Raw genomic sequence first — 19,561 nt, forward strand, 5'->3', positions numbered from 1 at the left:
AGTGTTTTTTAATAATTTTTAGATGTATTTGTTTTATTATTTTGTGTAGATGAGGGTCTAGTTGTTATTTGGCTACTTTATGGGTTCTTCTCCCACCCTTCTCCACTCTTTCTCTTCCATCCTTTCAACCTCTTAACCCTAAATAAATGAGAAAAGTGGGTAGAGAGGAAAGGAAAAAGATCCCTGAATAAAGTCTTTGTCATAAAGGGAACTACATTATCACTAGACTACTTCCTGCTGACTATGTGCATTGAGTTCCTTGGGACAATTTGATCTTTACTGTCAGGATATCTAATTTCTTCTTGTTGTTTCTTCTTTGGGCATAACTACTTAGCAAACCAACAACAACCAAACAACAACCCAACAACATTTACACACCCTCTGAAAAGTCCCCAGAATTCCAAATATCACACAATTGCAGAAACTATCTGTAGCTGGCATGAAAAAGAAGCAATTACATTAGGAGATAGGAGGAGTTATCATGAATTTTAAAGGATCTAATTTATTTTTTGACTGGATTAACATAGCATATGTTAAAGTTCCCATCTTGAGCCAAGCAAGGTAGCATGCACCTATGTGTGGGGGAATAAGGAAGTCAGCCTTGTAAGAAAAAAGTGGGATGGAGAGCTAGGCACCACAGGCTCCTGAGACTCGTCTCAGAGTCTTGATCTGCCTTACATGGCATCGATCTAAGGTTGTTCCCAGAACACCAGTGAGACAGCAAAGAACTGAAGGGCATAGCTGCTTCACCTGTCTTCATGGAAGTCTTAAAAGGTAAGGATACTCCCCCCTCCCCGCCCCACTTCTTCAGAGTAACCTCATCAGGCATGACTTTCACTGGAGGACAGTGATGATGTGATGAGATATGACTGAACAGGGATTAGGGGCTTGGGACTGGCTCAAACATAAGCTTATATGCTGGGCAATAAACTCAGATCTGCACCCTGATGCTGGTCTCCAGAGCCGGATTTCCCAGGACTTGTCATGTGACTCCTTCGCCTCTCCCCATACCTATGATTCCAGAATACAGACAGCTGAAGGAGGGTTCTCAGGATTCAAGGCCAGCCTGGGATACCTACTGAGTTCCAGATCAGCCTGGCAAACTTATCCCCCCCCCAAAAAAAATCCTATCTCAAGAAAACAAAATAAATACAAGTTTTCATTTCATTTGGCAATTCTGTATAATGTCTAAATCTTTTCTTTCTTTCTTTTAACATCCTTACCTTTTTCCCACATGGCTTCTTCACAGTGAAAACTTCACTCCAAATCTGAATCCCAGTAGTTTCTGGGTCAGAGCCTCCTCGCCATGAAAATCCTGTCAGTGGTTCTTCTGGGTCACCCAACCAATTTGAATGACCACCTTCCTTCTACAGGAGAAATAAGATGTTTTGTTACATCTTTGGTTTCACTTTCAGAGGCATACAGGGCCTCACACATGCTAGGCAAACAGTTGAAACTATACTATATACCCGAACCCTCACCAAATCTTATGTAATCTTATACATCAAGGATAATACGTAAGCTTATTCTTCTCACTATCTATTTTGAAATTAAGTTACCTGAGAATATAAGTATCGCAGCATGAAGTCCAGAATGAAGGATTTGCCCTTTCGAAAAGCACCAGCTACTGATACTACCACCACATCAAGATCTCGGATATGGTCTTGGAGGAGGATGCTGGCCAAGGCTTTCTCTTCTAGCTCAAAGGAATGTTGCTCTTTATGAACCAAAACAACTTGCACTGGACCAGGTTTCCCATTCTCCATGGCATCACCTATGCTCATTGAGAGACAAAAATATTAAGTTTTACACACACACATACATACACACCATGAAGAGAACAAAGGCTTTCATAAGACACATTAATATATACAGTAGCCATAAGAGAAGGAGTATATGAGAGTACTAATAGAACTTCATCAACACTAAGAATATTTGCCAATTAAAAAAAACCAGGGGCCTGCAAAATGGCTCATTGGGTAAAAGTTACCTGCTGCCAAACCACACAACCTTAGTTCAATCCCTAGGCCCCCCATTCTGAAGGAGAGAACCGATGCCCAACGTGCTCTCTGATCCCCACATATAGAATGCATGTGCTGATGTGCTAGAACACACAAACACAGATAGATATAATAATTGTTTTTTAAAAAAAAAAATTAAAAGGTCCCAGTAAGAGCAGAAACTGCAGAGACTTATTAACTGGTCAGAGTGCTAATAAAGAGCTGTTTAATGTTCACCTTCCCCTGCCATGACTTATGGATCATCATAGAAGGCAAGGTAAAAAGAATGCTAAGAGCTGGAGGAAGGAACAAAAATCACATGGAAAACTGTCTTCTCAGAACATGGTATCCCCGCTACACTCTTGATCTCATAGTAGTTATGATTACCAGCACAACAACTACACAAGATTGGATCTGTCAATACCCTATCACAGGAGAAAAAGCCCACAAAGAGATACCCCCACTGAAGACCAAGATAGATAATAATAGCTAAAGGAGGGGGGTGGATGAGGACAAACCTCTCCTTGAGTTATATCTAAAGCCAATTAATGCTTACTGGGAGACAGAGAGACATTTTCTTCAATGATAAAGAGTCTCATACTCCTATTAACATGCTTTACCCAGGACTATGTAAATAATTCTAATAAAGCTCAGTGGATCAAAAATAATAAAAGCAGTAAAGTAGAAGAGGAGAAACTAAGTGGAAAGAAGAAAGGAATTAATGGGAGAGGGAGGGGAGCAGAAGAGGGAATAAGATGAACCCAATGAAGTACATTATGAATGGGGCCAGTGTGATGGACCAGCAGGTAAAAGCACTTGTCCTGCAAGTCCAAATGAAGACCATCAGTCAATCTCCAGAACTCACATAAAAAAGCCAGATGCAGTAGAATTAATTCTAGCACTCCTATAGCATTTTTACAGAGACAGAGACAGAACTACTGGAGAGCTCAAGGGCCAGCTAGCCTAGAGCATGCAATATAGCAGCAGAAACAAGAAATACCTGGCCAAACAGAAAAGCAGAAAACTGTTGAGGTTTGGTCTTTTGCTATGTCTTGTAATGCTAAATACTGGCACTCAAGGCCTGGATACCCTCCCCACACACACCCAAAAGGGTGCCTTAGACCCAACTGATGTTATGTGACCTTACCCTCCAAGTTATCCCTGACTGGTGAATAAAGATGCCTACAGCCTATAGCTGGGCAGAATTGAGATAGGTGGGGCTTGGGGAGGAGGACTGTCCCATACTTGGGGTCTGAGGAGAACCATGAGGAGAGGGAGAAAGAAAAAAGGAAGATGCCACAAATTAGGTGAGTCATAAAAGCATGACCATGAGGGTTGGCCAATTGAAGTTTAGAGCAGCCCAGATGTTACATGGCAAATTTTAATTTGGTATTATTAATGGGAAAACAGATTCTAGTAACTTAGAGGGTAGATATCTGCCCAGCTATAGTGCTGATTAAGGCTTATTATAACAATAAAAGCGGTGTGTCCTTTATCCAGGAACTGAATGATCAAAGGCAGGGTAGAAGCCTCCAATTGAGATTAAATAATTTCTACAAGAGCTCATTCTCTTAACAGAAGGAAAAAATTTTGAAAATTGTCCTATGGTCTCCACATGTAATATATTAACATATATTCATTATACATAATAATTGATTTCCTGATGGCATTTTCATACATATATATTTATTAAAAACTTTTTTCAGATAGTCTCACGGTGTAGCCCTGTCTAACCTGGAACTCAACTATGTAGTCCTTAAATTCAGAGATCTGTCTGTTTTTGTCTCCTGACTTCTGAGATTAAAAGTGTATGCTACCACAAATTTACTTTTTAAAATATTATTTGTTATTATTGTATGTGCATGTACATGGAGGTTGGAGAGCAACTTTTGGATGAGTCAAAAATATCACCTAAAAGAATTATAATGAGCTCTAAGACAGCCCAGAACACAAAATGAGACCCTGTCTTCAAACAACAGGTGCTGGAGGTAGGGCTCAGTTATTAAGAGTCCTTGTTGCTCTTTTAGAAGAGTCCTAGCACTTACATGGCATCTCACAACCAATCTCTAATTCCAGTCCCAGGGGATCCAAGACACTGTTCTGTGAACTCTGTGAGAGACAGACATGCCTGTAGAGAACACACGAAACATGCAGACAAAACACTCACACACATATAATAAAACAAAACCAAAAAAAAAAAAAAAAACAGGCTGAGGAGATGACTTAGAAGTTAAAAATGCTGTCATCAGACAGCCTTTGAGGCCTACAGAAAAGTCTCCCCAATCTTGTCACACTATTTCCCTGCTGTACCCACCAATGTAGAGTAAACTTGCCTTGATCTTTTACATTATGCAAAACTAAAAGTTCATTTCTAAGAATTAAGGTAGTCTAAATCTCTATTCCCAGATCACAATCATTCAAATATGGCCCCAGAACAAACTATCTCTTATTCCCCTTCAAGGTAAAAGCTGAGTTTTTGTGTCAACACCCTAATACTCTCTTATTTTCCTTGTTATGTAATAGTGCTGGGTTTTCATGTGTAGGTATATGTTTCTCTTTGGGGAGGGGGGTTGGTCATACAAAATAATGGGTTTCATTATGGCATTTGCATGCATACATACTCTTGCAACCAAACAACTGCCCCCATGAGATGTTCAGCTGTTGGCCTCTTGGAAAATGATTATCCCAGTTAGGCTTGTTGACTGTTTACACTGTGGAGGTTTGAAGAGGGTCACAAGACACTGCCCTTAGTATCCAGCCATTACCTACCACTAGTGCTGGCTACTTTTGTGTCAACTTGACACACACTAGAGTATAGGTGGAGAAGGCACTTCAACTGAGAAAATGTCTCCCTAAGATCAGGCTGTAGACAGCCTATATGGCATTTTCTTAGTGAGTCATGGGTGAGTTATGGGTAGACACACCACTAGTTAGTAGTCCTGAGTTCTATAAGAAACTGGGCTAAGGAAGATTCTATTAAAAGGGGGAGAGGGGTGGAGGGGATAAGCCAACAAGCAATACTCCTCCATGGCTACTACATCAGCTCTGCCTCCAGTTTACTGCCCTGCTTAAGTTCCTGTCCTAACTTCTTTGATGCTGAACTGTGACAATGGAAGCTTAAGATAAAGAAACCAAGTTGCTTTGGTCATGGTGTTTCATTACAGCAGTAGTAACCCTAAGATACCTACAGTATACAACTCTACCTTATTTGCACTAACATTCTAGGTAAAGGATTTCCAGTGTGACCTATTGGAATAAGGAGCCCTCACCTGTAAGAAATCCTTCACCATGCTCTGTAGGAAAACCCAATAAACTTACCCAGTGTACTCTGACAGAATTGTGCCTTGGTTTATTAATGGTTGGGCCCTTAGTAAACAGAGGTTATTTATGGGATGGAATTTTAACAACAATGTATCATTACTGTCTAATTCATCCCCCTCCTCTATGTAGGTTTTTAGCAGGACATATAACTGCCTTAAAGAAATACATTTCCAGACCAACTTTGTGATCATATGACACATTAAAGTTTTGACCAGTAGAGTAACTGAAAAAAAAAATACAGGTAATTTCCAGATTTCCCCTTTCCAACTGGATAGATGCAACAATGGAAGTGAGCCAATGAGGACCAGGTACAGGAGGGCAACACCCTAGAACACAAGGCAGTCAGGGCCGGAACTTTATGCAGAAGGGCCTACCAGTTTACTTTTATGGGAAAGAAAGGATCCTATTTTGTTTAACTCAGTAACATAGCAACTTTCAAATACAACCAAATCAAGTAACCAATACAAGAATCTCCCAAGATTTTTATTACTAAGTTTATACACTAGACCTTTCAATTCCAGCTACTTTTCTATTTCAGCATAAATGAATGAGAATGGCACACAGCAAATGAGTGATATGCAGTAGTGCACAGTCAAAGGCTAGGGTCCTTCCTAATGATGATAGTGGCACTATCAGCCAAAAGGCACGAAAGATAAGGCTGTACAGGCTACAGGCAAGATGAAATGAGCCAATGACAAAAAGATACGCAGTTATACCCAATGAACTCCACTGCAAGAAAAAAGGACACTGCTGAGGACATAGAGAATAAAAAGGAAGTTATTACTCATGTATACATTAGGCAGGAGTAAAGAAAAACAGGCTATATTAGTGTGAGAGCTGGGGTGACCCTGTATGTCCCTTCATTGGGAATATAAGTCATTTACATCCTCTAGGCTAAAAAAGACCATATTCACTAACAGTGTCTCTTTGATTTGGGCCACAAAAAAGAAAAAAATCATATTAAAATGTACACATCACCAACAAATTAATTTATATACATTGAGCACCTAATTTTTACCATACTGTCACCTTCTTGCTTCCTAAAGACAACAGTGTTTCATTAATTGATTTCCCAAAATTTTTCTTTTTGATTCCTCCCACTGTAGATAACAGATAAAGGGACTTTGCTGATTTATCTTGGACTCTACAATCATTAAGATTCCTTTATTAAAACAACTAGAACAGGGGTTATCCCAAAAACTGTTGCCTGTATGTGGGATATGTTCTACTAGCTGGGCTGCCTTGTCTGGCCTCAGTTAGAGAGAAAGCACTAGCATCAAAGAGACTTGAAGTGCCACTGGGGGAATGTCCAAAGGGGGCCCTACCCAATCAGAGGAGAGGAGGAAGGTGGATGGGGGAAAGAATGTGGGAGGGGTTGAATGGGAGGGGGTCAGTGAACAGGATATAAAGTGAACAAGTAAAAACATAAAATTTAATTTAAAAAAGATTCCTTAAAATATGGAAACTTAGAGTCCTTTTTCTTACCAGCACGCCCTTTCCCTTTCCAACCTAGCAGTCACTATCTCTGATTGTTCCTTTAACTACATCACTACCTCATCCCTTGGGGTTGAACTCTTATACTTCTTTACATATTAAGTATATTATAGCCAGGCAGTGGTAGTGCACACTTTTAATTCCCGAACTCAGGAAGCAAAGGTAGTCAGATCTTTAAGTTCAAGGCCAGCCTGCTCTATAAAACAAGTTCCAGGACAGCCAAAACTGTCCTGAGAAACCCTGTCTCAAAAATTAAAATATAAATACTAAGAATACCATGAAGCCACATTAATAGCTATCAAAATTATAAGGTATAGGGATACAAATCAGAGGCCTGCCTAAGCATAAAGCCCTGTGTTTAGCCACTAGCAACACAAAGACATAAAATAAAACAATTTATGGACTGACAGCTCAAAGCTAAGTTTCCATCCTGTAAGTACTTTCACCATTCCTTATACTACCCTAACTTGTAAAAGTGAAAAAGTCATCCTCACTGGTATTTCTACAGGGAGAAAGCTAGGGCTCAAGTCCTATCTTATCCTGTCTTAACTCCACAATTTCAAGTAGATGACCCATGCAACTACTTATTTCTTACTCTCTCACTGAACTTTTTGAGAGAAACAGAGTTTCAAAACCAAAATGTAGCCAAGGCTGACCTTGATGAACTCCCGATCTGTCTACCACCACTTCCCAAGTGTTAGGGTTACAGGCGTGACCACTATGGCCAGCTTCAATGAGCTCTTTATTTTATAATTTTAACTCTATGCTCATTTTTTACCATTTTTCTTTCTTTTTCTACCCTGTATTTTGATGCTCTAACTTCCCTCCTCTCTAACCTCTGAAGTGACATGTTCAAAGGCCCAAGTACAGAGTCACTAAATGTTTCAGTCATACTAACAGGAAAGATATATGCACACACACTGACCTCAAGAGTCAGAAGACAAGTCCTTATTCCAGTTCTACTACTCAGCCTGTGTGATCTAGCTGGTTAACCTCCAGTCTCCTTTCAAAACTCCCCAGTGGTAACATTTTACAAGTCTACACTTAGTATTTCAAAATGGTTCCTCTCAATTACTCCATCTCTCCCAAGTCCTCTGCATTTTCCCTGCTTTATCTCCCTATATGCAATGTATTACCAAGTCTTATCATCATTTCTCTCTTCTATAAATGAAGTTTCTGCCTTAGCTAAGGTTATTTGGGGGTATTTTATTTGAGCTTTTTGTTTTTAGACAGTGTCTTGCCCAGGATCACCTCAAATTCTCAATCTTCTTGTTTTAGCCTCCAGAGTGCTGGCATTAAAGTGCAGGGTTAAAGGCAAAAGTCATCACTGTAAAGGCAGAGTGCAGGGAAGAAAAGCCTCCATAGCAATACTAGAGTTCTGGTCCTGGTTCTGCACTGAATAAACCACTTCAGGTCAATATCTCCATTTATACTACAAAGTCAGGCAGAAGCTATTTGTTTAGCTCTGAAATCTAACCCCTGCTTTTTTGTTTTCCTGTTGTATTTTTGGTTTGGGATTGTTTTCAGAGACAGGATCCCACACTGTAATTCAGGCTAGCCTAGAACTCATGACAATCCTCCTTACTTGGCCTCCCAGATATCTGCTGGGATTACAGGTATGAACCACCACAGCTGGCTTATCTCTCAAGAAACTCAAATTTTTTATTCCATTTAATCTCAAGAATAATGTCCTCCTTTCCCTTTAAAGAAGCAGTTATTTTACAAAGAACCCATCTGCACACTGAGACAACAGATGACACTATAGATTATAAGCACTTACACAAATGTGGACAAGAGATGTGAGACTTATATGCAAAAATCTGGCCTATCGATAGTTATATCCATATCCATGTACATAAACTTAAGCCTTTGCTTCAGGAAAATAAATAGAAATGCTGTTATCAGTGTTGTCTGCTGCTCACTGCTGAAAATTGCTCATGATAACTCTGTCAACATTATAGCATGTTGAAAATCTTTAGTAATGAAAAAGTAGTCTAACAGCTTATGTGGACATTACATCCTTTTTCCTAATTACTTATGAACTACTGACTTAACCTTTACTTTTGGCACAATACACCCAATCCACAATAACCAAGAAGCTTAACAGGCCAATTCAAACAATCTCCCTAGTAAACTACATTCCACATAGTTTCTGCACTAAAATGATAATCACTCACACAGAATGAAAAATGAAGTTAAAAGGCCAACAGGTAAATTAGAAAATTTTCTAGACGGATATTACAGCACTGATTCCTACATTACAGACCTTAAAAACAAAGCCAGGAATGGTAGTTCTCAACTTTAATCCCAGTACTTGGAAAGCAGAAGGGCAGGATTTCTGAGGTCAGCCTGTTCTACACAGCAAGTTCCAGGCCAGCCCATAATAAGATCCTGTCTCAAAATGGGGTAGAGGGAGCTAGGAAGCCTGGGAATGTAGTTCAATATTGTAGCACATGCTTAGGATAAACTAAACCCTGGATTTAATACCTAAACCAACAAAAACAATCTGGCTCAGAATCCTAATAAAGGACACCTTTGATCCCAGGTGAATCTCTGTGAGTTCAAGGCCAGAGGTACACAACAGAGAAACCTTGTCTCCCCTGCCAAAGGGGAAAGAAAAAAAGTTTGGCACAGGCTAAAAAAGCACAGCATAGGTTGGCTACTAATCATGGTTAGCCTTTTCAATCTTACAAAGGAATACATAAAACCTATTTTATTTCAAGTTCAACTATAAGAACATTATTAGAAGGACTAAGGGTGTGGCTTACTAGTAGTATACTTGTCTAACATGCATACAACTCTGGATTTGACCCCAAGCACCACAAATACACAACAGATACACAGATATAACCAGTAAGGTTTTTGGCCTATCTGTCTGAGATAGAATATCATGTAGTCTAAGGTGTCCTTGAACTTGCTAGAATAACCATGAATTTCTGATCCCCTGAATTCACTTCCAGAATATTGGAATCATTGGCCCAGTTTCATAGGGATTCTAGAATACAAACCATGGATGGCTCAGTGCATGCTACACAAGTACTCTACCAACTGTGGTACATGCCCAGTCCCATAATGAGGAAATTTAAGTGGTTCTCAAATATTTAAGAATACCATCTGGGGCTAGAGAGATGGCTCAGTGGTTAAGAGCACTGACTGCTCTTCCAGAGGTCCTGAGTTCAATTCCCATCAACCACATGGTGGCTCACAACCATCTGTGATGAGATCTGATGCCCTCTTCTGAAGACAACTATAGTGTACTTACATATAATAAAGAAATCTTAAAAAAATATATCATCTGAATAGTGATGTATCCAATAAAAATGGATAACTGAAAGCAGTTACCATTGCTACTTCAAAAAATTAATGGATTAAACAGTGAAAAATCACTGATAACTAGTGGCCAGAAAACCCTTTGTGGAGAGAGGAGACCCTATGAACTACTTGATATTTAGCAGCATCCCTAGTCTGTGGTATAAGTATTACCCATAAAGGTTGACATCCAAAAACACTACAGACATTTTAAAAAGACACATGGATGCAAATATCTTCTGTTAAGTACCACTAAGGAGCTGGAAAGATGGCTTAGTAGTTAAGACAGTTGCTGCTCTTGGATGACTTGGGATTTGGCTCCCATCGCCCACAGAGCAGCTCACAACTATCCAAAACTCCATTTCCAGGGTATATGATGCCTTCTTCTGACCTCTGTAGGCACCAGGCATGCACATGGTGCACATACACACATGCAGGCAAACACTCATAACATAATTGGGGAAAATAACCTAAAATGGAATAAAAACAAACTGCTGTGCTAGAACCGTCCTCAGCACTAATCCTCCCTGCCCAGAAGATTCCTAAAAGCACAGCACCAAAATTACAAAGACACTTCACGGAGTAGACTATATGACTCATGGTGGAGTTATGACCTGAGTTTTCCAGTACCCTTCTGAAATAACATATTCTCTAAAGGGCAAGAGCAACACACCCAAAAAGAGGCATACCATTTCCATGCCTTGCCCTTGCTGGCAGTCCTTAAAGCTCCTGATTCACAAAGCCAGAGTAAACATCACAGACAAGAGAAGTATGCTAAAAAGCCCCCCCTCACCTGACTCCACAACCACAGCGTGTTGGTCTTTCCAGCTTCTATGTTGCCCTTTACCTTGAGGCAGTGAATGTGCCAACAGAAAAGCTTGTTCCCATAAAGCTATACAACCAACCAGAACACTGGGAAATATGTATATTCTAATTAAAGCATTTAGGAGGAAAGTTTTTTCCAATTCATTTTCTATAGACAATCTTTGTGCTTTAGCAGAAGATGCTAAACAAAACCATTTTACCTGCTGACAGAAACATCTAGTGTGTTATGGGCTTTTAACAACAAAGTATGACTAGTTAGTATTTAGGATTCAGAAACTAGGCAACCAAGAGGGTTCAGCAAGTAAAGATGCTGCCTCGAAAGTTTGCTGACTTGAATTCCATCACTGAAACCCAGAAGCAGAGAAGTGAGTCTACTAAGTTGTTCTCTGACCTCCACACACAGGCCATGGCATAATCACCCACACACATCCATCATGAACACACACACAATAATAATGATGATGATAATCATGTTTTAACTAAAAATGATTCAGGAACTACAAAGACAGAGCTGGCTAAAATTTAAGTGAGATGGTATATATCAGCAGTCACAGCTATTCAAGATGCTGAGAAGGGGATCACTTGAATCCAGAGTTCAAAGACAGCCTAGGCAACACAGAAAGTCTTTCATCTTAAAACAAAAACTATTCAGCTTTCTATCAGCTAGAGAAAAAAAGGGGGGTGGCATTTTCAAGGCAGGCTTTTTCTGTGTAATCCTATCTTTCTTGGAACTTGCTCTGTAAACCAGGCTTGCCTCAGATACACCTGCCTGTGCCTCCCAAGTGCTGGGATTAAATACATGTACCACCACTACCTGGCTATGATTTTTTTTTCATGCATACATATATGACTCTCCCAAATTTATGAGCTGCACATGCATGCAGAAGCCCAAGGAGACCAGAAAGTAACAACTGATCCACTGTGGCAGAAGGTATAGACTGGGCTGTGGTACTGGAAACCAAATGCATCCTCTACAAGAGCAGTAAACCCTCTAACCCACATCTCTCCAGTTCCAGGGAAGGAGGTGGTGAGTTGGGGGGGCAAATTTCTTTTTTTGTTTTTGTTGTTGTGTTTGTTTTTTTTCAAGACATGGTTTCTCTGTGTGGTGCTGAATGGCCTCGAACTGACTCTATAGAAAACACTGGCCTTGAACTCAGAGATTTGCCTGCTTCTGCCTACAGTACTGCCTGTCCTAAACACAGGAAATCTAACCTGAAGGTTTTAATTAGTCAAATTACAGTTAAATAAACCTTCCTTGTTTTCTTAGTTTCTTAGTCTGGTTTGGTTTCTTTGTTGTTGTTTTGGTTTACTTTTTGTTTTTTAATCCATTATGTAGCCTGGCATCAAATCCGTGGCAATTGTCTCACCTCCCAAATGCTGGGATTACCAATGTGAGCCACCACATCCAGCTTAAAGAAAGGTTTTCAGAGGGAAGGTGCTTATAAACGAGAATATCCTAATTGGCAATATTTACTCGGCTTAGATTACCATTTCAAAAAAACCATGCCCTTACTCCAATCCTTTGCTTACCTACTATGTATGAGCAAAGCCTATTGCTAGGTTTAAAACATACTTTTAGCTGTGAGATAGCATGTTCTAGCAAAAGAAATTCAAATAAAAACATCTTTTAATTTGTAAAAAAAAAGCAACATAAATACTAATATCTAACAAATGCTTATTTTCTATCAAATTATTCAAATGTATATAACTACCATTGGAGAAATTTGATTATAAATATGCAAAATGAGAATTTCCCTTTCCACTGTTTCCTGGCCCCTGAATAAATAAAATCAGGATCAAGTTGTGCTTAGAATAGTGGGTATCTGTGGGAGGAGGGAGTCAGAGCTCCATGAGTTTGAGATCAGCCTCATCTACAAAAAAGGTTCCAAGCCAACCATGGCTATGCAGTGAGATCTAGCTTTTGGGTTTTTTTAGTTTTTTAGAGACAGGTCTCTCTCACTGTGTAGCTCTAACTGTCCTGCTCACCACATAGTCCAAGCTGACCTTGAACTCTCAGAGATCTACCTGCCTCTGCCTCCCAAGTGCTGGGATCAAGACCCAACAAGTTTAACCCAAGCATATGCAAGTTTCAAATCCCTAGGTAATATGTAACCACAGCTCTAAAACAACTCAGGTTTGTCTTAAACTACATTATTCCCCCTTACTATTTCCCCTAAGCATCAAATATGCTCCTGGAGTCTGACAGACAGCCCAGGAAAATTTATTAAAATTCGAAATTTAAAATACCATTGTTTTACTTTAACACTTCTCAACATGAAACATAAGACCATAAGGAACTGTTAATGGCAGCTGGTGCAATGAGTACACATCCACAATCACATCACTTCAAAGGTAGAAGCAGATAAGAAGCTTAAGGTCAGCCTCAACTAGAGGCCAGCCTAGGCCACAGAAGATTCCTGTCCCAAGAAATAAAAAAACCAACCAAAGATTAACAGGCATGCTGGTCATTAAATCATATTTATTTATTCTCTCCTTGTATGATGTGGGTCCTAGGAATCAAATTTTGGTTGTTAAGCTTAGATTGTTTAAAAAAAAAAATTCCTTTATCTGCTGAGCCATTGGGCTGGACTATCATGGGTAAATTCTATATCAATTTTCAATCAGGTTCATATCCATCTAAGCTATGTACAGGACAGGCAGGAGTGTTTATATTTCTCTTTCATATGACTCTCTATTATTAATTTTAGAATTTTTATTTGGTTTACTGGAACAAAACCTCCAATTTGAAATCCTCCTGCTTCAGCCTCCAGGGTGCTAAATCATAGGTATATGCCATCAAGCCCCACCCCATTATTTTAATTAGTGATTATAACTTTTATTTATAAACCAATTTTTTTCTTTTTTCTTTTTATTTTTTGGGGGTGGAAATTTGAAAAAGGGTCTGAACTTCAAATTCAGGATGTAGCCAAACATGATCCTGACTGCCTCCACCCCTGAAGGCCTAAGACAATTAAAGGCATGCATCATCATGCTCACGCAAAAGAATCTGTTTAAAACCTCGTTGTGACGAGCACTAGGAACTAGGGCTAAGCTCTGTAAAAGTAAAAAACTGAGTTCAGTCCTTAGCACCACAAAACAAACAGGTCTTATTTACTAAACACTAAGAAAATTATTCTGACATAAAATCACACCTCTCTCTTCATTGTTTTTTGTTTGTGAGTTTTTTTTTGGGGGGGGTCTTGTTTGTTATTTAGTTTGATTCATTCTGTTCCCCCCCACTCCAGGCATGTTTTTTCTGTGTAGCCTTGGCTGTCCTGGGAATTTTCAGTGTAGACCAGGCTGGCTTTGAACTCAGAGAGGCCTTCCTCCCAAGTGCTGGGATTAAAAGGTGCACCAACTTTTTCTTATGGTTATGACTATGGAAAATAAACCATTGCAAATAAAGCAATATGTTGGTACTGGCCTACTATGCTTCATTGTGTCAACATTTTTTTCAACCATACATTCCCTCTTCACTTATGTTAAAGCTGCACAGGAATTTCTAGAATACAAGCTGATTTAGGAAGCAAAACAGCCCTTATTAGACGTTCCAGTTTGTATGAAAGCTCAAAGCCTGGCATAGATTACAAGTCCTTTCATAGATTTTACTTAACCACTTCTCCAACACAAAATTGAGAATCAAGCCACTTTAGTCTGTTTTTTTTTTCCTTCACCTTTCACAAAACATTCCATTTCATACTCAAATTTGAAGACTGGGGTTTGCTAAAAAAAAAAAAAAAAAAATTCTTCAAACACTACTGTTCACTCTTTTTTCCTTTAGATTTCGCAACTGAAACCTGAAATCATTTCAGGGCCATACCCATTAAACCAAGCACCGTGCTAGGTAAAATGACAGGTGAATTCGCATCCATAAACTTATGGCAAGACTATTTGGCTTTCATTTAGTACTTTTACTGCCTCATTTTATTTCTACGGGAAAACCAAAAAAACCAAATTTACTTTAAAAAAAAAAAAAAGCTTGCAAAACAAAACAACCAGATTTGGGCCAATTTTTTTATCTCCTAACATGGAAATAAGCGCGGGTGGAAAGCGAACTTTACTAGTACTTGTCAGGACCTCGAGGTCTTTCCGATTAAAGTAAAACGTTTCGACTCCAAGGCTGCACCGCAGCATTCCAGCACTTTTAAGGCTCAACAATAAAGGCTTCCCGCCGATCCCGGCCCGTTAAGACCGCCAGTTTCGCTTCCCGACCCGGAGCGCGCCGCTGCCCGGCACGCCCTGCCCGCCCCAGGGCGGAGCTCGACGGGCCAGACCACCAGGCCGCAGGAGGCCGCGGGCTCCGGGCTGACACTGACGACGTTCATCGCTCCAGGAGCCCTGGCCCTGAATTCGGGAGCGAGACACCCGGCGGTGCGGCCCCCGGTTGCCACACCAAAAAAAGGCGGCGGCAGGGCAGCCTGTCACCTCGGAGCCGAAGCACTGGGAGGCGACGTGGGTGACCACGGAGCGGGTCCGGGGAAATTTGGACGCCTCACCTGCTCCTCTCGATGCCACCGCTGCAGTTCGCTGAGGGGACAACATGGAGCCTCCTCCTTCAGCACAAGTAGCAGAGGCACAGAAGACAGGAGCGGGCTGAGGCGGCCCAGGAGAAGGGAAACAGGCGGGGCCTGGACTTCGGGAGAAACGGGGGAGGAGGAGCGCGTGGAGAGAGCCTACAGCTTAGGAGACAGCCCTGCCGACGGCGCGGGGCGTGACGAGGGCGGGAAAGCGCACGCGGCCGAGTCCCGCCACCGTTCGGTGCGCGTGCGCCGGAGCGCGGATCTTACCGCGGGTACCTGTGACTGCGTACTGGAATCTCGGGTCCATCGGGAATTGTAGTTCGACGTTCTCTGGGCCCGGCCCTGCTCTCCCGAGTCTTCGCCCTCATCCGGGGCGTGGAGGAAACGGAGGGAGGGACTGGGCGAGCGGGCCTTCCAACCACTAAACTACAACTCCCATTAAGCCTTGCAAAGGGAGAAAATAAGGAGGGCTCTCGGGAGACCCTGCCCGGCGCCTAACGAGGAGACCAGGGCCGGGCTTTGGCCGCCCGGTTCCCGCCGGGAGCCCCAACCCGGCCCGTGTGGTGGGCTCCGGTGTTCCTCGCCGACCAGGACTACAGGTGGTGGTCTGAAAGAATGACGTGAACGCTTTGATGACTTTGACTTCACAAGGACAGACCATGGTGACTTCATTATCATCATCATCCCTAATCTCTGATCTGACCAAGTCTTACCAAAAGCTAAAGGAAGACCTTACTAAAGTCAGTCTCCGGGTGGCACGCTGGTAATCTCAGTACTCTAGACCAGGGGAGGAGGATCAGATGTTCGATACCTTCCTGAACTACAGTCTCTCTTTTAAAAAAAAAAAAAAAAAAAAAGTGTTTTTTGTTGGTGGTGGTAGGTTTGTTTTTGTTTTTTAGCGCGACCTCTGCTACAGTTTCTCTATTCTAAGCCATGAACGCCTTCTGTGAACTTGAGACTCACAGGACCTTGTTTCAAAGTTACTTTACAAAAAGGAAGCTTGTTGGGAAATGCTTTTATTCATACTTGACATATTGTGAAAATACAATTTTCCACAACTGAATACTGTCTCCTACAGATGGAGGTATCCTCACCCTAGTGACCACTATTTGTCCTCTCCATTGTTTGATTCACTCAACAAATGTTCACTTTCTTCCTTCGGCCTACCCAGAACTTCCCTCTCTCTAGACCCTGCCAAGCTATCTTTACTTCCTGAGAAATTAAGCCAGAGGTAATGGGGTAAAGCTTATTCTTAGCCTACCTAAAGAAATCCTGCTTACACTTCTTTAGCCCCTTTTTTAGTCCCTTTACCCCCAAACTCTCAACACGGTTAAGAAACACTCTTCCAGCTTTTAGGTTTAAACCAGATTAGATCTTCTAGGCCATTGTTTAGTTGTTTCTTCTAAGATGAACATGACCTTTGCTGTCTTGAATCAGCCACAGGAGACTCATGGGACCAGACCTACTAATATCCCCTCATGAGGGAAAGGTGCATATTCAGGCTCTTCCATTATTGAAGCTTCCTGTAAGTGTCCCAACGAACTCTTCAGTGGTGCAGGTTCTTTGTGAATCATCCATGCCACAGGTGAGACTTTTAATTTGTATAGTTGCCTGTAGACTGCCTGAAGGACTTCTTAGTCACGGAACTGCCTTGAGTCACCCATGTACCAATAAGTTGCCTCAATAAACTCAATGGTTCACCAGCCTGAACTTGGATAGAATTCTTTCTCTGATCTGTCACTGCCCTTCCCCCAAGAATGACTAGGCCTCTCTCACAAGAAAAAGTAACACAGCCTAGGCCAACCTGATCCAGCAAGAAACTAGAAGTAAAACATCAGGGGAAGAAATTAATTCAGAAGACGTGACCTACAGGACATGACACAAATCCATTGTGTTACATGCTCAAATAGGAGAGCCAAAGGTCAATGGCTTTGTCACAATTGCAGACATTATTATGTAAGAACTTAAAATCACCTACACATCCTAGCATTCTCTAGTCCCCTTTTCTAAAGTATATTTTTCTTTCTTTAGTTTTTCTATTTCATTCTTCTATATTACATCCAACTGCAGTTTCTCTACCCTCCCCTTCTCTCTCCCCCAGGTCCAGTGTCTTCCACCTCCCCTCAAAAAGGAACAGGCTTTCCAGGGACGTCAGTTCAGACAGGGCATAAGAAGCAACAATAAGACCAGGCACATACCATCACATCAAGACTGGATTGAGGCAACCCAGTAGGAGGAAAGGGGTCCCACACACAGGCAAAAGAGTCAATAACAGCCCCAGCTGCCATATAAACACTAGGCTACTCAACCAGAACATATATGTAGAAGACGTGGGTCAGACCCTATAGGCTCCCTGATCTCAATGAGTCCTAGTCAGTTGATTCTGTGTTCTGTGGTGGTTCCTCTGATCCATCCTCTCCTCCTCCACAGGACTCCCAGAGCTCCATTTAATGTTTGGCTGTAGGACTCTGTCTCCTCCCCATCAGTTGCTGGATGAAGTCTCTCTAGTATCTCTGATAATTATTTTAGGTTCTGGTCCAGAACACTCCGCAGACAGAACAGACTATAGGTGGAAGGTTTTGTGGCTGAGTTGGTGTCTCAGTCACTCCACTTGAGGCCTTGACTAATTACAGGACATGGAGAATTCAACTTCTGTGTCCCCCATTACTAGGAGTCTTTGCTAATGTTATTCTCATAAATTTCATGGGGTTTCCATTGCACTAGGCTTCTTCCTCACTCCCAAAAATGTCCCCAATTTGGCAGCATTTTAAATTCCACTTAGGGAATTAAACCCTAGTATGTGTGGATGATTTTAAATTCCAGTCATTTCTTCTCCCTACCACGTCTCCTGTTCCCAACCCCACCTATTCCCTGTAATTCTCTTTTTAATTGTGTTGGGCGTGTGTGCATGCGTGTGCGTTCCACAGTGCAGAAGACAACTTTTCAGAAGTTGTTTCTCTACCTTTTTAAGATTTACTTTTAATTATTATAAATCCGTGAGTATGTACACATGGTGAGTTGCCCATGGAAGCCAGAGGCATTGGATCTCTTGAAGCTGGTGTTTTAGGTATTTGTGAGCCCCCATCATAGATTCTGGGAACCAAACTTGGGTCTTCTGCAAGAGCAGCCAGCCATTTTTCTAGCCCTTCCTTGTTTTTGAGGCAGGATCTCTTGTTTCTGGCACTCAGTGCATACAGAAGCTTCCAGAAGATTGTCCTATCTCTCTACCTCTCATCTTTCCGCAGGAATACTGAGAAAGCCCCACTGTATATCTAAGGATTACATATATTTTTAGTAATATATATAGATAGACTCTTTAAATGTGAGTTGTGGAAATCACACTTGGGTGATCAGGCACACAGAGCACGGGCTTTTAGCTGCAGAGCCATCTTGCTGGCTCCTGCACTATATTTCTCCCAGTATATTCTTACCATCAAATTTGAATTTTACATTTCTTTCTTTTTTTTTACTTTTTTTAATCATGTATTTATTTGTTATTTATCTATTTATTTTGAAATAAGGTTTCTATGTGTATCCTCAGCTATCCTAGGAAACCACCATCAAATATGCTTTTCCTTGGCAGAAATTGTTTTCTAAGCTGTGACCAATCCTTAAATCTACAAATAATTTGTACCATGTCTCAAAAGTCAAAATCTTCCAAGTGTAAGAAAGGCCTATATACTTGTATTGGCTTCAGTGCTGTCATATTTGCACAGATCTAATGCTAACACTTAGTGTTCACTTCCTGACAGGATATATGTCAGTCCATTTTTATTGAAAGCTCTTAAAATCAAAAAGGGTATCGTATTCTGTAGCAAAAGCTATGTATGTAATATTAAAAGAAGCAGAAAGTTGTGGGGTGCTTAGTGTAACATACACCTCCCTCATTCATCAATACAACCTTTGGAGTTTCTATTTACCACCTGTTTCAGACAATGATGCTACAGCTATTTTATTCAAAACAAACAAAGTTCTCCATTTGGAATTTACATCATAAGGGGAAGGAAAAAATGAAATGTTACTGACCTCATGGTGCCCACTGTGATCCCTGCACTCACTTGGGAGGCAGAGGTAGTCGGATCCCTGTGAGTT

At 41.1% G+C, this 19,561-nt stretch overlaps 1 protein-coding gene across 1 annotated transcript in view; it reads right to left on the reverse strand.

Annotated features, from left to right (window-relative positions):
- ATL3 (atlastin GTPase 3) overlaps window positions 1-15,543 on the reverse strand; it is a 42,746-nt gene extending 27,203 nt beyond the window's left edge. Inside the window, exons 1-3 of the mRNA XM_080912187.1 lie at window positions 15,446-15,543; window positions 1,560-1,774; window positions 1,224-1,367 (exon numbers count right to left, since the gene is read on the reverse strand). Of these exons, the coding sequence (XP_080768313.1) occupies window positions 1,224-1,367; window positions 1,560-1,774; window positions 15,446-15,491 (405 nt within the window). The 5' untranslated portion in view covers window positions 15,492-15,543. The remainder of the gene's footprint in view (window positions 1-1,223; window positions 1,368-1,559; window positions 1,775-15,445) is intronic.
- Between the last annotated feature and the right edge of the window lie 4,018 nt (window positions 15,544-19,561).

Source organism: Micromys minutus (assembly GCF_963924665.1).
Source record: "Micromys minutus genome assembly, chromosome: 2".
In the NCBI taxonomy this organism is placed as follows: domain Eukaryota; kingdom Metazoa; phylum Chordata; class Mammalia; order Rodentia; family Muridae; genus Micromys; species Micromys minutus.